We start from the raw sequence: 19,343 nt of genomic DNA, 5'->3' as shown, positions 1-19,343 counted from the left end.
TGTTGACCCAAACGCTCAACCAATGAGCAAGACCTTTAGTCTACAAGGAAAGGACAGAGAGACATCCTAAGAGGCCATGATCTAAGGTAACAGGATTTTGCCCTCAATGAAGAAAACTGCATTTCCATGACTTTTGTCTACATTTAAAAATGAAGGACCGATACCACATCTTATTTTATATAATCATATTTGCATACGGTATACATTGATTACAAATTTGGACACAATCAATTGCAAATATATTGCTAAGTACTATATATATAAACAGCCAACAAATCTTCTCTTTTTCTCAATTTGCTGGATATTGGCAAAGATCTATTTCCTTAGGCTGTGCAATAAAACATAATCCCAGCTTTACAATATATACAGTATGTTATCAGCATTATCTGTGTACAGTGAGAGGTCTAAAGAGCACATTTAAAATGGTATTGAAAATGGCAAATAGTTGCAGTTGCATTAGTGTATTATTCCAAAGTGTTATTGGTACTTTTTCTGAAACTAAAAAGCTGTGAAGTAATCTGAAAAGTAATAATTTAGAATGAGGGAAAAGGAGAGCGAGGGTAAACCTTCAATTTTTAGGTTATTCGATTTTCACACAAAAAAAGTGAATTACTTTTATTTCGAATTTTCTTCTGGTGTTTGCAACCAAGCGACATTATCACTTTTTTTGCCTCTGAAACACTATAGGTTCCAGGTAATAGCCAAAGGTTATTTTTATATCGATAAGGTGAAAGTTGAATGGAATTGTGGCAGATGCACTTTGAAGCCCAACCCTCCGTACAGTCTAAAGGACTGTGAGAAAGAGGTGGGACACAGATCAGTAACAGAACCGTCGCTTAACAAAAGGAGTCTACCATAATAAGGTATGAAACAGAATATTTATATATTGAAATTAAATTACTGTCTGAAGTCAGTGTATTTTATCTTAACTTGTCAAGCCTGTAAAAGCCACACTCTATTATGATGTCAGTTATAAAACGGAAGCTACTCAAATCATCTGAAGTCAGAGTTGTTTTATCTTGTATTTCTGCATAATGTAAAAGTTATTGAGCTAGCACAGGATTTATTGTCAGCTGGAAAAGTGTTGGTTGAGTTTTAACAAGGACGGTCGGAATCAGTAAGACATACAGAAATATGACTATTTGACAGTTTTGTCATTTAAAGGACTCTGTACTTTAGTACTTGCTTTTATTGTAGCTGATTTTACTGCCTGCTCGAAGGCAGTGCAGGCGTTGTTAATGAGCCAATTCACCATTACTCTAAGAGAGAAGCTGTTTTTCAGGAAGTACAGTGAGGTACTCTCTTGTGTAAGAAGTATTGGCAACAGTGAATTGTGATAGAATGATACTTGGACTATGATGACACCTCCAACCAGACTGATTCTGAAAAATGCTAGTTAAAAATAATTTCTTGATGTGCTGCTGCCTACTTTAAAAATCTTTAATAAATAGGAATAGTGATTGCAGACTATTGATTCTTTTATATGAATGATTTTAAGAATAAGAAGGCATGACTGTTAAACAATGCTTTGTGTTCTAGATTTAAACATAAAGTACATATTAGACACACAACATTTCACCTTTGGCACTAGGGCTCACACGCTATACTGTATATTAAAAAGTGCAAAATACATTTTTTTCTTAAAGAATTGACCTTGGTATACAGAATGACAAGGCTAGAGGAATTCCCTTGAATTTGTTTTTGGGAAAGTTTCAAATCAGAGAAATTGTGTTTTGCAAAAACAGTTTTTGAGTGCCATAATTAAGTTATAGTCAAGACAGCTGCAAAAATGCGCCAAAGGGACAAATGATGCAGATGTTTGCACCCAACTGAATAACAGACAAAGATTTAGCTTAAAGGAAATGGTTGGGTAATGATTTTAGCTGTCATAATTAAGAGTTTGCAATATTTGGCATATCTTTCCCATGCTTACTTGTGACAATCAATGATTTGCCCGTAAGCTCTCAATGTTACTGTATGAAATCACAAGCACAGACACGCCGCCTTTTCACTCCTGTTAAGAATGGTACTTGCTGCAGGTAAACTGGGTTGGGAATGAGGGCCAGACAGTGTCAGTGCTGACAGCAATTATGACATCACTAGCTTCAGACAAGTCTGGGCAGAAGCTGGCAGCCTCTTTTTCGTGGTGAACAAACTTTACTTGACTGTACAGTTAAGTGGAGAGAGATCAATGGAAAGCGTGTAATTACCTTGGCACCCTTCATCGTCCTGAACTCTGTGGATGTGTTGCACCTACCCTTGGTCCTTAGCAACGTTTGCTACTGTACCAAACTCACAAGCAGGTCAGAATGACTTCATTTTTTAATTATATGGGGGCTGGATTTTTTTGGGGATCATGCAATGCATCGTCATGTCGCACGACATACAGAGATAATGTCCAGCTTAGGCTCAAGGTTGCACATTGAATCTTCTTTAAGAATGAATCTTCTTTAAGATGTTTAGATGGGAATTGAAGACTTTCGGCATATTCGTGAGTGACAAAACTTTAGTCGAGCTTGTTCCCTGGATACAAGATACACAGGAAAAATGAAAAACTGAAGCCAGAAATACAGCAGATCCACAGGAGCCAAAGCTATCTGTCTTTTCAAAATCTGGACAAGCAAATTATTGCTTTGTGGTCAACGTGACCCATTAAGGCACAATGTTTCCTCAAATGGAAGGTATAAGTGGCAGAACCAGGTCATTCAACACTTACTAATCAGTGAACAAACTCTGACTGAAGAATCTGTTTCCCAGGTAAGTCTGCACAACTCACCTGAGACTGGATACTGCTTTCTTAAGGAACAGCTTAAAGGGATTCAATAGATGATTATAGAAATAAAATGTCAAGTCTATCACAACAGTTATTGTTGAAACTCCACAGCTTTTTCTAGTTTCATAGTGAAACAAGGACTGCGCTCTATTAGTGTTCTTAGTGTTAGTGCATGTCGTTCAGTATGTCTGTTGTTCCAGGGGAGGGTGGGTGGTGGTGGGGTTGATAATGTTCCTTCTTTCCTCACAGTTCTACCTCACACAAACATGTCTGTCACCTTACGTCTGCAGAAAAATGAAAAGAAAGTCTGTCGTTGTCGGTGTGGTGGTGCTGTTGCTGGCTGTGCTCTGTATCTTCCTGGGCATCTTCTATGGGCTGGACTCAAGAGCCCCACCAAAAGAAGGCTACTACACCCGTGCTGCTGTGGCTGCAGATGCAGGCAAATGCTCCGAGATCGGGCGGTGAGTTTCTTGTGTTCTGTGTGCCACTGATGCCCCAGGGCACTGTAGAACCGGCTGCATTACCTGTTATCGGGACCCTTTTACAACGACCACATCCATTAATTGTCCTTCTCTGTAAAAGTTGTTCTGGTCTAATCGATGGCTGGAAGGGCCACAACCAAGCAGGTATAGAGAGACACTGTAAAATCACGAGATGCCTGGGAACAAAAAAGAACTGTTAAGTGCATAATTAATTGAGTTACCTGGTTACCATGCTACTTTCTAGGACCAGTGTTGGGGAAGGCCAGTATAAAATAAGAAAAGAACAATGGAAGCATTCTTCATTAAAGATGATTTAGTTTGATTTTAATATGTCTAATAACATGTTTAATATAACGGGCAGAGCTTTTAGTCTCACAGGTGAATATTCTTTTTTTCTAGATTAAAAATGTATCTGTAACTGTGCCACCGGCTAAAAACATATTTAAAAATCCACAGGACAGTCAGATGAATTTTAATTATTTCTGTGACTCACTCTCTGAATGTAATTTCCTGTACAGGAAAAAAAATGATCCAGATTTTCTAAAGAATCCTGAGGGTTTCCCAAAACCCCTATTAAGGTCTGCCTTGCCAACGTTGGAAAAAGACTGCACATTCATTTCTTATTCACTCTAGCCTTTGTCAAAAGAGTAATTGAAACTTCTTTGGTATGCACTGCTAAAATCTAATAATAACATCTTGAGAATGGGATATGCAAAGCAAATAATTTGGGCAGTAAGCATAGACTACTGTAAGAAGTGGAGTCAATTGTTCAGATGGCATCTTAAAGATAATCTAGATTGTTCTTCAGTGTAATTATGGAGGGCAGAGCAGTAACACAGTGTTTAGCAATGTTACCTTGCAGCACTGAGGCCCTGGGATTAATTCCCAGTGTGCTATCTGTGCGGAATTTGAATGTTCTCCCCATATTCTTGTGAATTCTCTCTGGGTGCTCATGTTTGGTCCCATAGTCCGTACACGTACTGGAAGGTAGATTGGCTTTTGGGACAAGTGGCCTTGAGCTGAGTGTTTGTGTCTGCATCTGCCCTGTGATCCACTTGCCCATCCAGGGTGTATCCTCCTTTGAGCCCATTGCTTGCTGGGATAGGCTCTGGCTGCCCCGGGACGCTGGTATTGGATAAAGCAGTTACAAAATATAAGGATGTAGTTATGGATAACTCCTGTAAATTGGTTATAGTGAAGTGATTCTAGGTTAACACATTTATGATCTTTTGTGTAACGTATCGTTGAGAATCCAGTGTGCCACTTTGGCTGCTCTGGTCCTCAGTAGACTAGACTAGTATTCCCAGATTTAGAGCAATGCGACAGTCAGACAGTTCAAAAGAACTGAATATTGTAAGGATTGAACGCAAAACAACACGATGGGACTTGATTCAATCTTTCAGAATCTGTCAAAGCACAACCCTGTTGATTTCTTCAAAATAAAAAGTGAAACACAATCCGGAGAACACAAGAAAACTAAGACTAAGAACAGAAAATGTCCTGCTTTTACATCTTTACACGGGGTTGTGGGAATCTGACCGCACTACCCACTCACGCTGCTGAAACTGCTACACTTGCTACTTGCAAAAGAACAACATTCTCGGGTCAATCAGCTACTCCCCACCAAATAAGGTCCCCCTGTCATATATTACTTTTCCCATGTCTGTTTCAGAGACATCCTGAAGAGGAAAGGCTCTGCAGTGGACGCCTCGATTGCAGCTTTACTGTGCGTGGGACTCATGAACGCTCACAGCATGGGCATAGGAGGAGGGCTCTTCCTCACAATATATGATGCCTCCACAGGTAGAGTCTGCAGTTCAAGAGAGAGGGATCAGGAAAAGTCTGTATTAATTCCGTACAGTGCAGATCCTCGATGAGAATCGTTTACTTTTTCAGGACAAGTAGAGGTTATCGATGCCAGGGAGACCGCACCAAGGAATGCAACAGAAAACATGTTTGGCAATAACACACAACTGTCCCAGAAAGGTAATGTATCCTCTTTTTCACTAGACACTAACATCTGGGTACCTGGCAAGTGCTTGTACATTCACTGGAGCTCGGAACTGAAGATTAAGAACTCTTCTTACCCACATTTCACCGGTTCACACCGCTGGGATCCCCTGTCCCTAACTGATGAACCCCATGGGCAGACTGTCATTAAATTAAATTGCCCCCCTAGGAATGGCTAAAGTATTTTGAATTGAGCTCCCTCAGCCAAGCTCATCTGCGTCTCAGACCACTCACCCTCTCAATGTATACAGGCAAGTCTAAAGCTGTTAAATGGTCCTGAAGAGACACGATGCACCTACTGTAATGCCTGCCTGTAGTTTACTTGGAAATAACCTCCCAAAAGTGTAAAGAAATGGGGACGCTATACTATAAAAGCAGTGCCGTACTTCGGATAAGATGTAAAACTGAGGTCCTGATTCTCTGATGTCATTACAAATCCCAGGGCATTTCTCGAAAAGAGTAGGGGTGTTACCCCAGGGCCCAGGCCAAATTCCCCCCTGGCCTTTACCAATCATGGCCTGCTAATAATAACTTCTCTGAACTGGCTTCATCACTCTGCTCTCCTCCCCACTGAAAGCTGGTTTGTGGAGAGTGTACTGGAGCACTTTGCCTGCCATCACATCATCCAGATGGTGGTGGTGGTGGTGGTGTGGATCTCCATTATTTTTATTATTATTATTAATAATAATAATCACCATTTTCTTTACCCATTTGCTCCGGCAGGTGGGCTGTCCATAGCTATTCCGAGTGAAATCCGGGGGTACGAACTGGCACACATGCGCCATGGCAGGTTGAAATGGAAAGAGCTGTTCGAGCCCAGCATTGCCCTGGCACGCAGTGGGTTCCCGGTGGGCAGGGCTCTGGCTGCCGCCATCAACGAGAACAGGCAGACGATCGAAGGAGACCCGGCGCTGTGGTGGGTGAACGCCGCGTCCTCTCGTGCTCCGCTCATGGGCTTTCTCTGGTCACCAGCGCCGTACGGAGAAGGAGAGCAACAGGACTCTCCGAAATGGAACAGAATTCACCTGCGCTTTCAGCCAGGCCAGTGTTTGATCTTGATGCTTCCTCTCATTTCCACCAGCGGGAAAAAAATCATTCTATTCATGTTCGATCCATCCATTTTACTAATCATTTTATCCAATACAGGGGAGCCAGAGCCTATCCTGGCAAGGAATGGGTGCAAGACAGGATACACCCTGGACAAGAAGACAGTCCATCACAGGGCACCCACAGACACAGACTGAAACACACACACATTCACACCAGGGCCAATTGTCCCAGAAGCCAATGAACCTACCAGTGCGTCTTTGGACTGTGGGAGGAAACAGGAGCACCTGGAGGAAACCCACACTAACACAGGGAGAACATACAAACTCCACAGAGGTAGCACCCCAGGAATTGAACCCAGGGCCCCAGCACTGCGAGGCAGCAAAGCTCACTGCTTCAACCCTGTGCCACCCTCTGTTCAAGTTAAAATTTTAATGCTTCTTGTAACTCTCTTTAATCTCAACCTAACAAGTCTACTGGACAGACTACGCAATTATCTCAGCATGTCCAGGTTTCACCACATCTTCTGGTGTTTTTGAATTTGATGCCAGAATTGGAAGCACATTAATTGCGTCTTTATTCCTCCTTATGTAACAGGTACCTTGGGAAATCTGATGACCTCTTACTGCCCTTTTGAAAATTTCTCGTAACCTTGAAGCCTTCAGAATTGCTGTGATTTCGATATGCATCTCCCTTTCACATGGCATTATGGCTTTATGTACAATGCTTATTTAAATGCAGAGGAGAGTGGCTTTGCAGTTCCCAGAATAGAAGGAAGTCTTGCATGTTGCGAAGATGACTTTTATTATTTTCCTTTTTTTCCTGCAGCGAGGTATTTTGCAACTCGGAGAAAAGCATCCTGAAGGAAAATGACACCATTAAATTTCCCAGATTAGCTGACACCTACCAGAAAATAGCCGATGAAGGACCTGATGTTTTTTACAATGGATCCCTGGCACAGGACATTGTAAAGGACATCCAATCAGCGGGTACAGTAAATATCTCCTCATTTTCTGGAAGAAAACTGAAATGGTGGTGAGGATCCCACACAGTAAGAAACTGGTCTGATGGCAGACGATGGGAAATAAACTGGATTTTATGATTCCTTTAGCTCAGTTTTAAAAACTAGTTTTAATTTTTTTCCTCTAACACATACAAAGACATCTCTCACAACTAGAGAATGTTTAATACCTTCAGTAATAAAAATGGGGTGGTCATTCACATTTTTATGTGTGCATGAACAAATCTAGGCACGTTTATGAACCAGAAATGAAAAAGACTTAAAATCAACATGTTGTGATAAAATCATTTGGAACACATGGCTTTGGGCCCGAAAAAAAAGATACAGCTTAGTTAAAACATCTGTCCCCTTTTAGTTCGTCAAGACATGAGAAAGGTCACAAATAAGAAGTCTTTTTTGTATTTTGTTCTGTCTCTTGAGAGCCCTGTGGGATGAGTCCCTCCACCACGGGAGGGAACAATTCAGAACAGCCAATCAAAACAAGCAAAAACACACACAAACGAGCACAGAGCACACAAAATCAAAATGTACAACTGTTTAACTGGCCATTTTATAAGCTACTATTACGAGTGCAAATTGCAGACCTGGCTGCTTGGACCGGGGCTGTCTTAGGGAGACTGACATGCAGCTGGAATCTCACTGCCAGACATAAATCCTATTCAGCTCCTTGGTTTTCCTGGCTGTGTTACAGGGGGAATCATTACTCTGGAGGATCTCCGGAATTACAAGCCTGAGCTGAACCTCGAACCGCTGAAGATCAAAGTGGGAGAATACACCATGTATGTCCCGAATGCTCCCTCCAGTGGCCCGGTTCTAGGGCTCATACTAAACATACTTGAAGGTACATACGAACCTCCATGTGACAAGATAGAGCTGTCTGTATCTAACCAGCCTTCTTTAAAACATACTCCTTTGTCACTTAGAGCCTTTACAGTCTTTCATTTCACTCTTCTTTCTCAGATACAAGAGCTTTCTTCTCCTTCCCTGGGCTGCTGTTTGATCACAACAATTAAAAACCGTTATTTCCAATGGGAAGCCCATATAAACCTCAATTTATACTTTGCATTTTGAAAAAAAAATGAGCTGAGACGACTCTGAAAAAAGTGTCTGCCCTGGCACCTTTACTATAATTTTTTTGGTCTGTTGGTCTGTTGTACTGATCAATTCATTCAGTGGCCACCAAACAGGTCTTTTGCATCATGACACAACAAAACGACAGTGTCGTGCTGCAGTGAAACTGTGACCTAACTGTGACTGTCACTGTCCTTAATGTATTTCACTCATTAAGGTGCAAGAACAAAAAGGAATCCATTCTTTTAATTCAGTCCTGGTCTACTTCAATTGCAGGCGGTCGGAATCCAGTCCAAACCTAATTGTTGTAAATTGTTTCCAGATCTTCCAGTCAGCACTGTCAGCATGATCAAAAATCCATCTGCAGTAGGATCTGGTGTCATTGACTTGGATAGTTTGTTGGGAAAATCATGCTTCATACTAGTTTCCACGAAAGATGGGATTCATGGCCTAGCTTAGCCTAAATTGTTGATCTCCACTTTGTAACACCAACTGAGTTTATTATCAGAAATCCAATGTTTACGTGTGCTTTTAGTTGGACGAGCAGTCATGATCTGGAAATGAGGTATTTTCCCAAGCGTTCTTGATTTTCTCTGGCAATACTGTACATATGTCACAGCATCCTGTTATTTAGCAGGGAATGCCAGCTGTGGGGCGTCTAAAGCTTAACTCTTTCATTCGTCTTCCCTGAAGCAAGATGTCTGGCGCTGAGGATTAAACGAATCCCTTTGGAAATGATTAATTGACCTCCCTTGGCTGCCTCCCACTCAGCCCTTCCTCACATCTCAGACACAAAAGCTTAATCCTCCTAATTTGCTGTTTACGAAGAGACCGGCTGTAAAAGACATCACTAATGAAGCTTTTGCAGCTCGAACGGTTTGATTTTTGCACTAATTGGCAAGTCCCCCCACCTCCTGTCATGGCTTCACATCCAGGGACTGACATCATGAGGTTCAGGCAGAACCAAAGTCTAAGAAATTAATCACTGGAACATCTTTTCTAATCCATTTCTGAGTGCTGCATATTCAGATGTACTAATAGGAAAGAGCTGGGCACATGTTTTTTTTAATGCACACTTCTAATATTAAAACACTGAGCAAATATTAAAACACAGAGCAAAACAAATGACAGTGTCTTGCTGCAGTGAAACTGTGCAGTATTTAATATCAGCGCCACAAAATGAGAATTAGCTGGAAACTCTGGTGTATGAGTGATGTATTTTGTGAAGGAAACCCATTTTATTTAGTTTAAGATTTAATCTAGGCTAAATCCAGTCTTACCAGATCTCTGAATGTGAGCAAGCCTGGACCTGATCAGCACTGTACTGGAATGGATGAGCTGGAGACGACCGTGTTGCCTCTGTTAGTAGTGTTAGTGGATCAGGCAGTGGTGCTTTTCACTCTGGACTATAATTTCTAAACCAAAGACCGATTGTATTGTGACCAGGATTGTATATGATTGTATTCTTCAAATGAGACATTAAAAACTGAGGTCCTGCTTTGTGATTAAATATCCTGTTCCGCTTCTCATAAGAAGGAGCTGTATTAACCCTGGTGTGCTGGCACATTTTCACTCTGGCTCACCTTTTTTAACCTCATCTCCTGGCTAATACCAGCTGCCACACATCACCCAGGTGATTGAAGTGGGTCTGCTCCTACAAGTAAAGCTCTTTAGGGTCTTTTGGTTTGAAAAGTATTAAAGAAATGCAATGAAATGATTTGAGATAGTTCTAAATAGCCAAAGGTGCTGTTAGGTTAAATAGAGACTAAATATCCTCTATTTCTTTTAACAGAACTTGAAGATATTTGTTTGGGAAGAACAAAGTAGTTGTAACTACAAGAGGGCAAATAGAACCTAGTACTACAGAGGTGGCTGTTCTCTACAACACTACTCTGAGTAGCATCTAACATTTTGTCCAACGTTTAAAAAACAATTCAGCTGTCTTAAAGTTCCCAATAGAAATATATATATATACAGTACATTAATTAAACATGTAACTGTGTGTTTGCAGGGTACAACTTCACCAGTGCAAGTGTTTCTACCTCAGAGACGAAAACTCTCACATATCATCGCATTTTAGAAGCCTTCCGGTTTGCCTACGCCAAGAGGAGCCGACTGGGAGATCCCCGCTACCTCAATATTTCCGACGTAAGAACACAGCCCTCTTCCCAAAAGTTAAAGTTAAATTGAAATCAAGAGATATTATATTACAATGGCATAAGGCACTAGTCAATGGCTTGTTTAGAATATTGCGTACAATTGTGGTTGCCGTGTTATAGAGAAGATATTGCTGCTCTAGGATCAGTCCAGGGAAGTGTAACTAGACTTTAGGGAATCTCCACACTGACAGGCTGAAAGGACTGAATGACTTTTGAATGAGGGGACTACTGTAAGTATTTACTGTTTTCAAAGATATTGACGAAGTCCATAGAGTGGACTTCTTCAGAACTGACAGTAACAATTAAAGCAAAGTACATAAGTGGAAACTACATGTATTAAAGTGCATTTAAAACTAAAAATAAGCTACTCAGACTTGTTGTTGAAGCCAATATCCTGGGTTGCTTCAAAAAGTGGTTGGATGACTTCATTGGATCAGTTAGTTACTAACAACAAAACAGGGCAGATGGGCTCACCTTTTGCTTGTAATGGTGTGCGTGTTGTTTTTATGATAACCTGCAAACTCAGCATCACTGTTGTTTTTGCCACGGTTGGGCTACCATCACTTATCTTCTGTATTTTTTTATAAGCCTTAAAAACCTCTACAAATATTGTTAGTGTGACTGCATATTTTTGCTTCTTATGACACCATCTCAGCATTATGTAATCTGAGAGGCAGGGAGAGATCGGTGAAGGTGATGTTGTACATCTTGTCCTAACTTGTTCTACAAAACACATTGGTTTTATCACCTTTGACATGCTTCTCTGTACTGTCTCTTTAGGGATTGCTCGAGAACATTACACATATAACACATTACGCACTGCTTTAACCAAAAAACATCCACTTTACTGCAACATCCTGATAGTGCCTGTTTAGAGATAATTTAAAGATAAGAATTATAAGCCATTAAAGGCCTAGCCTTTAACTAAGAAATGAAAGTATGGGTGCTGTATAGCTAGTAGAAAGGACTGCCATTAAGATTAATCTGATCTGCAACAGTGTGCAACTGATATACAGTACCACATGGACAATGAGAGAAAAAAAAAACATTTTAAGGCAAAATATAGTGCCAACCAAATTTATTCATATCCCCCGATGCAATAGACACAGAAACATCATATAACAGAATGAGTTATGGATTGGATGTTTCACTTAATTCTAATTTTATACTGTAAGAAACGAGAAAACACTCTTGCCCACTGTACAATATGGTGGGGAGTCTGTGATTTGCGGTTGTTTTGCATTTGTGGCCCAGAAGCCATTGTTAACATGGGGGATGACTAACTCCAATATTCCAAGACATTTTAGCATCACACCTACAGTAGCTCTTCGTTCCAAGACGCTGGATGAAAATTGTCATTCAAGCACGTCAACAAAATCAACACAGAACTGGTTAAGAGCGCACACAAGAGATGTTCTCCCCTGGCCGTCTCAATCTCCAGACCTCAATCAAATTGCGTATTTGTGATTTAACTCAAGATAGCTGTTCACCCCACGAAAACTAAACAGACTGAGGTGTTGAAGCAATTTTACGTGGAGGATGGTTAACAACATTTCCCTCTGAAGTAGAGGATCCTCACAGTGCACCATAGGAGGCGTCTGCTCAGTGCGATCCCTGCCAGAGGAAGATTTACAAAATACTACAGGGGGAGCGAATTAAATGTGACCCTCATGTTTTCTTAACTTAATTATAACAAATACAACTATTAAGATTATGATTATACGTTTAGTTTTAAGCAAGAAACATGACCTAATCTGTAAATCTTTTGTCATCCCGCTATCTGTAAATCTGATGTTTATTATTCCCCTTTTATCGGGGATATGGATAACTTTGGAGAGCACTGTGTGTTGTTAGCTTCTCTGGAGATTCCTAAAGGGCCAGGAATCATTTGAGATTGTGGCCCAGTGCTAAAGCAATTGGAAAAACAAAGTTGTTTGAGCATGATGGCAAATGAGGAAACTTGACAGGTACTGTGGTACCTAGTAAACATCCATTAGGCTTATAGACCCCCTTAGACATTGATGGCCTCAAGATGTCCGCAGTCCCATGCAGAATCAGATAGTTCAGTAGAGCAGATAAGGATAATATTGTCACTTGATTGTCTTCTCCCTGCTTGTCAGAGAGAGACATTTTGTGTAAACGTCTGAAGATTGCTTTTAACTGTAACCAGTCTCTCTTTTCTTTATCTGCAGCTCATCCAGAACATGACCTCTGATTACACTGCCACAGCAATCAGGAAAAAGATAACAGACAACACCACTCACCCTGTCCCCTATTACGAACCTGAATATTACAATCCCGACGACCACGGCACGGCACATCTCTCTGTTATTGCCGAAGATGGAAGTGCAGTGTCTGCAACCAGCACCATTAACCAATAGTGAGGATCCAGGTCTCCTTTTCTCTACAACTCGTGTGGCATTGGACAATGACAGAGAGACAAGTAGCACACAGCCTTCTAATTTGCTTTTCTTACATTTGGTTCCAATAGCTTTGGGTCGAAGGTTCGTTCTCTGTCCACTGGCATAATCTTCAATAATGAGATGGATGACTTCAGCTCTCCATTTATAATTAATGGCTTTGGGGTTCCTCCTTCACCAAATAACTTCATTCGACCAGGTAAGTGAGCACCTTACTATTAATATAATTGTATTGTATTAACACCATGTGATACCTATTGTAATAATAAATTAAATAGATGTGGTTTTCTATTTCAGCTGAGGTGTTTTTTTAGCCGTGTTTTTTCAAAAGACAAAATTTCTAAAAGTTTAGAAATTGAACTCCCAACAAATTAAATGAAGGCAACAGGCTTTCAGATTAAACGGTTGACTTTCCTTTTGTAATTAATATGGAAATTTGCCCCCCAAAAAGCTCGGGTCTCATAAAAAAATATTTCCACAGGTAAACGGCCTTTGTCGTCCATGTGTCCCGCTATTCTGTTTGACCAAAACAACAAAGTCAAAATGGTGGTGGGTGCGTCTGGGGGCACAAAAATCACCACCGCAACCGCACTGGTGAGTTTGTTTACTCCTGGAGCGTTGTGAGACAAAAACAGGCAGGCCGCCGCCCCTGAATACTGCAACATGGAAAAAAGACTTGGAGTGTCAGTTTGTTCTGAGGTTCTTCCTAATCACAGATATTTCTGACATGACCCCATTTTTCACCAACCACTTCCCAGCCATGCCATTAACTGATTTAGGAAGGGGATTGATGGCAATTTTTATACCTTTTATACTCAAGTTGCCAGCTACAGTACATTTGTTAAAAAGGAAGCTTTAGTGGCTAAAAGCATTGAATATACACCAGTTTCAACTCACTCAGAATCCTGTGTTTAAATGTAGATAAGCCTGCAAGTACAGTAGATAGTAATTTTGAAAAATATACCCTGGATGTGAGTTTTATCCTATACCTCCTCCTTTTTAATTGATACTTTTAGCTGAAAAAGAATACAATATCCAGTATATGAAAATTAGAAACCAGGAAATCACATAATCCAGATTTTTGTGCGCGTTGTGTACTGTATAAAGCAATGTGGAGTCTACAGTACATCTTGCACAGAACTAAAGAAAAAACGTCAATAGGAGTTGTAGACTTTTCACTCAATTAAATGAAGAATGATGAGGCTTCCTTCACAGATACAAGCAACCTAATCATTGAAACTTTCTGTAAAGTAAGCGGCACAGCTACTGGTTTGTATTTTAGGGAATAAAAACAGAAATCTGTTTTTGTGTGTATTTCACTCTTGGCGTGCAGTAATGAGAGAAATTAATTTCTTGTGCAGGTGATCCTCAACTCCTTGTTTTTTAACTACGATGTGAAGAAGGCAGTCACTGAGCCCAGGGCACACAACCAGCTATGGCCTAATGTAACGGAAGTGGAGAAGGACTTTGAAAAGGTGATCCTCAAAGAGAAAAAAAAGCTTTTTTTCTTCCATTATTCATTTGACTGATGCTTTTATCCAAAGTGACTTGCTTTTGTACCTATTTATAAACCAGGCATTTTACTGGAGCAATTTCACCAGCTTTTAAGAAGTACAGCAGTAGTGCTCTACTCACATATACAGTATAAAGATGTTATTATACAGGATGTGCCTAGTAAGATATACGTCCCACGGTAGCACCAATGCATTGAACCTACTGTAGCAAAGCACAATTTCTATATGATGATCCTGCAGCCAGGAATTTACTGCATGCTGCATTTTGCCATAGGAGGCACACTGTCTGCAGGACAGGCGCTTTCCCAAGGGACTGAAGAGACGGAAGTCAGGCAGTTCAGGTTGCTGCGTGGTTCATGCTGCATGGCTGGGAAGTGCACTGTGCACTGTGCACTTCTGCACTGTAACAAGTACAATTCCGAGATTCTTCTGAGACAGCGAGCCTCACTGAGGCCGAGTTGTGAGTTTGCTTGTCTGAGCTGTTCAGCATTTACAGTAGTGACCCAGTAGGTGTGCACGCTTTGCAGTACCTCAGCTGCTCACGGATCATACCCAGGTTCTGTACCCAAGGAAAGGTTGAGATTCCCAGCCAGGTTTGTGCTTTTGCCCGCTCTGATCACTCTTTCAATGCAGAAAGCCCTCTCATCTGTGTAGGAGGCTTTTGGGCCTACTGGTCTTGACCATCCACAGCGCCGAGGCCCACATGCACCCCACGCGCACCAGTTTCTGGGCCGTGATATACTGTAGGCTCCAGGGATTTCAGCTAGTGCTCTGCCCTTTGCACGCAGAAACTGAATAACGCTGCACTGAATCATCTCAGTGTTTCACCATGTCTGCTCAAGTCCCACCCTCTTTCAACTGGCCCATGGGATTACCTTGGCCAGGCAACATTCTCTCGTGTGCTCTTGAGATGATGATGTTACAGCAAAAAGTCCCCTTAAATTTTAGAACATCTCTGTTAGAACCATGAGATTTATTGGAACAACTTCCACAACCACATAAATAGTATAAATTAATATAAAGAACATAAAACCAATTAATGGCGCTTAGAAAAGCTTATAAATAATTTGAATTGTTGATACATTTTCTATTTGCTAGAAATCTAGGGCCATATTCAAAACAATTTAGACATTTATTGTCGAGGTTGTACAGTAAATACACTAGTTAAAACGCTCAAGTTCTTTTGTTTCGGTATTCTCTTATTTTTTATTAAACTATACACTTGATAAATAAATAAATAATACAAATAAAAAAAGTACTTCAATCCATGTTTATTTCTATGGAATAAACTGAATGCTTTTTTAAAACCACATTCAAGTGATTTTTGTCTGACCTCTGTTTTTAAGACTCTTAGATCAAATAATTTAACAGATCCTATAGACTGTTGTAAGCATTTGTTAATGTGAGGCACTGAAAGTAACAGTACTAAGTCACCTAAGTGTTGAAAGTTGATGAAAATGTTTTAAGCAAATTCTTCCTTATGCAAAGACATTTACATTAAAAAAAACTTGGAAAATCTCAATCTATTCTGTTTTAATTGAGCTATCTGATAATCTAGTAAAAATAGTAGGAATAACTATATACAGTAACTGGGATGCTTTCATAATGTTTACTCAAATGTTGAGTTGTTCATGATAGAAAACAGAAAGCTAAATATATGTCTGCACATACATAAAACGTGCCTTAATTCTCACAATAGGACCTACATGTCAGCTCTTACTCATTAGCACTTGTATTACAAAATACCATCTTGCTCCCTGCTTTCACACAGTGATGTCTGCTATCTGAACACACTCTCAGGTTTCTTTTACACCTTCTATCCCTTGCCAGGAAAGCTTTTCATTCAAGACTAGCAGGGAAGTGTAAAACAGAATATAAAAAAATCAGTACCAAACGGTATTAAATCGCTTTCATTCCTCCATTTGCCCAGAGTATCCAGGCTGGACTGGAGCAGAAGAACCATGAGGTGGAGCTGCAGAAGTCCAGAGGGGCAGTGGTCCAGGCCATTGTGCGCCAAGGAGAAAAGCTGTATGCAGAATCAGACTACAGAAAAGGAGGCTCTCCTGCAGGGTACTGAAAAAATCTCAAAGGTCATACCAAGCTCCCGCACTGACTGGATTCCAGTCATCCTCTGTGTAGGACGTCTGAACTTGGCTCCCAACGTGAGCAAGCAGAACTTTTAAGAAGCTCCCACACTCTGATCTGTAACAATCCAACATATTTCTGTATAAGGGAATTCTTCAATATTTATTTTTGCTTTTGATTTTAAAGACAGTGACTCCTGAGTAGCGTTGTGATTTATGCTTAGACCCTACGTCTGAACGCCCAAACGTAGCCACGGTAATGTCTTCGCCGTCTAACATGACATTACTGTACCCCATCAGCAGCTGCCTCAGAATATACCACCTTCCTAGTAAAGCTAAACGCCACTCTGCAATTAAGAATAGAATTTTACAGGTTACAGTAAAAGTTACAGGTTATAGACCACAGGCTGAGTCTCTTACTGAGCTGCTTGAGCCAGCCTTTTCTTCCTGAGAAGAAAACGGACCTGTCCATCCATATGTACCTGAGAGGCTGATAAGATCTACCTGGATCAGGTCTCTTGGTACTTTTCTAGCTCTTATCAAGTGTTTTGTTCAGTTTCAGAACTGAGTGCCTTATGCATTTTTAAGTATCAACCATTGAAATTTGCTACATCTTGAAGCAGACAAACGTCCTCAAATGAGGGAAACAGACCTTAATATTGAGCAATGATGTCTCGCTAGTGTTTTCTGGGTACTGTCCTATTTTTTAGTCAGGCTTTTAATCTTTTATAGTACAGTGTGCATTTAAACCATACAGCTGCATTTTTGCAAAGGTTTCTAAAGTAGTGCAAAAATCAGGGCTCTGTGTATAAAGTGTACTTTACATGTGTGCTATTTTCTCTTTATTTACAAATAGACATTTATAAAAACTATATATATGTAAATAAAGTTTTTAAAACAGCCATTTATACAGTACAGTATATTTAATGATACACATAATCATACTTGATCAATAATGTTTCATAATTCTTGTCTTCTGAATCAGAGCTTTCCAGTGTCATATTTTTTTACAGAACTGTCTGAATGGTTAATTCATACCTCAAATTTGTAATCAAGCTCAATTCCTAGCCTTTCCTTGAGATTTTAGCATTGTTTTAATTTCCAAATAAAGGTCCTGTGTTGCATTTCTCTTCTCTTCCCAACAGCTCTTATTGGGAGAATTTAAACCCTTTCCATACCTTTGCTACCATGTTTATTGAATCACATACAGTATAGAGGAGGTATTTTGTTCATATTTAAACCCTAATCTTTATCATCAAACTATTTAACAGATGCATTAACAGTATTAAAAAGATTTCAACATATTTTTTACATACTTCATCAATCCATACTTACGTTTTTGTAAGTTATAACAATTCTCAGGATCAATGGGATCCGTTGGGAACAGTGCTGTTTTGTTAAAGGTAAATATACAGTAGTTTGAATGTATTGGCATCCAAGGCTTGAATAAACTCACAATTCTGACCCATTTTGTAAATCAACAGTTTAATTTTGTAAGTTGCTGAAGGTTATTTCCCAGGAGTTTGCACTCTCCTTTTGGGAAGCTGCCAGGAGGACTACACCACAACTGTCACGTTCTCAAATAATATGAGGACATACAATGTCTTCCTTTAACGGAACACTGGCATTGCCCATTGATTGGACTGTTTTATAAAACATCGGAATTCCCTGGTTCATCCCTAGACAGGACTTGGCTATACAGCTGGCCAGTCCGCCACAGAAAGTCAGTTGTTTTCTGTTTCTCCTCCTTGATTTTCACCAGGCTTCAACACTCAACAAGTTCAATCACCTCACCAGCGGACACGAGTGCATCATGGTCTGTCTGGTATTCTCAATTAATCAATAATCCACAATCCATACATGTCGGCAAAATACATATATGCATAGGGGGATATTTATTTTGGTGCTCAGTATACCATACAGTTCAGCTATAAATAATGTGCATGTTTAAAAATGTATGTGCTTCAATGGAATAACCTCGATTTAACCTCTGCAAGCTTAAGAAGAAGGTACTCTTACGGCACAGCTCTGAAGTAAAAACTGGAACGTTGTTTGGACCCTTTAATGGTGTGAAGCATCCTCCTGCACTCAAAGCCTATCTAGGCTGAGACCTGCATCCTTCTGGGAATGGTAACAAACAGAGGAAATGTCATCAGGAGGCGACATATTCACACCTTTTAGAATTACACAGAGTGGGAAATGTTTCACACAAACCAACACTGTTTTCTACAGAGGTGTAGTGGTTTCACACAGACAACTACCTCCGCATCTGGATAAAAAATAAAAACATCTGAACCGAATAGCAGTATCTTTGGCCCCTTGCTCTCCACTTAAACCATTTTAACTTCTTGTATTTTTCCTGCCTGTTAACTGCTGTGGTCCCGATTATGAGAATTAATTTGAATATAGGGATGTGAAGGATTCAGTCAAAAAGGCAGACTCTTCACATTATTAAGCTTCTTTCACTATGCATTCATAATTAGAGAGAAATAAACTTTTTTCTTTCATTGTCTTAGTGATGCCCTCTACCTCACTGTACTATTGGTTGGCACAGTTTGTCTGTCATTGTGTTGTTGTGTTGAGAGTGTGCTGTAAAACAAATTTACCAAAATTGGACAATAAAGCTTGAATTGAAATGTTCCAGACATGACTGTGGCCTTGTCTATCTCTGCTCTCTCCAGACATACAGTATGACCACATTTAGAAGAGTATTTCAACAGATCCAATTTAGATATAGTTCAAGTAGGTAGCTGCATCAGCAT

At 40.2% G+C, this 19,343-nt stretch overlaps 1 protein-coding gene across 5 annotated transcripts in view; it reads left to right on the top strand.

Annotated features, from left to right (window-relative positions):
* LOC102689952 (glutathione hydrolase 1 proenzyme) overlaps positions 1-19,224 on the top strand; it is a 68,866-nt gene extending 49,642 nt beyond the window's left edge. Inside the window, exons 1-13 of one of the 5 annotated variants that reach the window (XM_015366166.2) lie at positions 12-86; positions 3,064-3,234; positions 4,928-5,058; positions 5,152-5,241; positions 5,989-6,181; positions 7,141-7,301; positions 8,025-8,174; positions 10,416-10,552; positions 12,756-12,943; positions 13,055-13,182; positions 13,465-13,577; positions 14,345-14,458; positions 16,428-19,224. In XM_015366166.2, coding sequence (XP_015221652.1) covers positions 3,068-3,234; positions 4,928-5,058; positions 5,152-5,241; positions 5,989-6,181; positions 7,141-7,301; positions 8,025-8,174; positions 10,416-10,552; positions 12,756-12,943; positions 13,055-13,182; positions 13,465-13,577; positions 14,345-14,458; positions 16,428-16,574 — 1,719 coding nt within the window. In that variant the 5' untranslated portion in view covers positions 12-86; positions 3,064-3,067 and the 3' untranslated portion in view covers positions 16,575-19,224. Of the gene's footprint in view, positions 1-11; positions 87-755; positions 864-2,220; positions 2,304-2,380; positions 2,758-3,063; positions 3,235-4,927; positions 5,059-5,151; positions 5,242-5,988; positions 6,182-7,140; positions 7,302-8,024; positions 8,175-10,415; positions 10,553-12,755; positions 12,944-13,054; positions 13,183-13,464; positions 13,578-14,344; positions 14,459-16,427 lie in introns of those variants that run through there. The other 4 variants (XM_006640223.3, XM_015366165.2, XM_015366167.2 and 1 more) reach the window with 4 other exon arrangements.
* The last annotated feature ends 119 nt before the right edge of the window (positions 19,225-19,343 follow it).

The sequence above is a fragment of the Lepisosteus oculatus genome, chromosome 22, assembly GCF_040954835.1.
Source record: "Lepisosteus oculatus isolate fLepOcu1 chromosome 22, fLepOcu1.hap2, whole genome shotgun sequence".
In the NCBI taxonomy this organism is placed as follows: Eukaryota; Metazoa; Chordata; class Actinopteri; order Semionotiformes; family Lepisosteidae; genus Lepisosteus; species Lepisosteus oculatus.
Note: the sequence above shows the minus strand (reverse complement) of the source record. Positions and strands in the feature narration are given on the sequence as shown.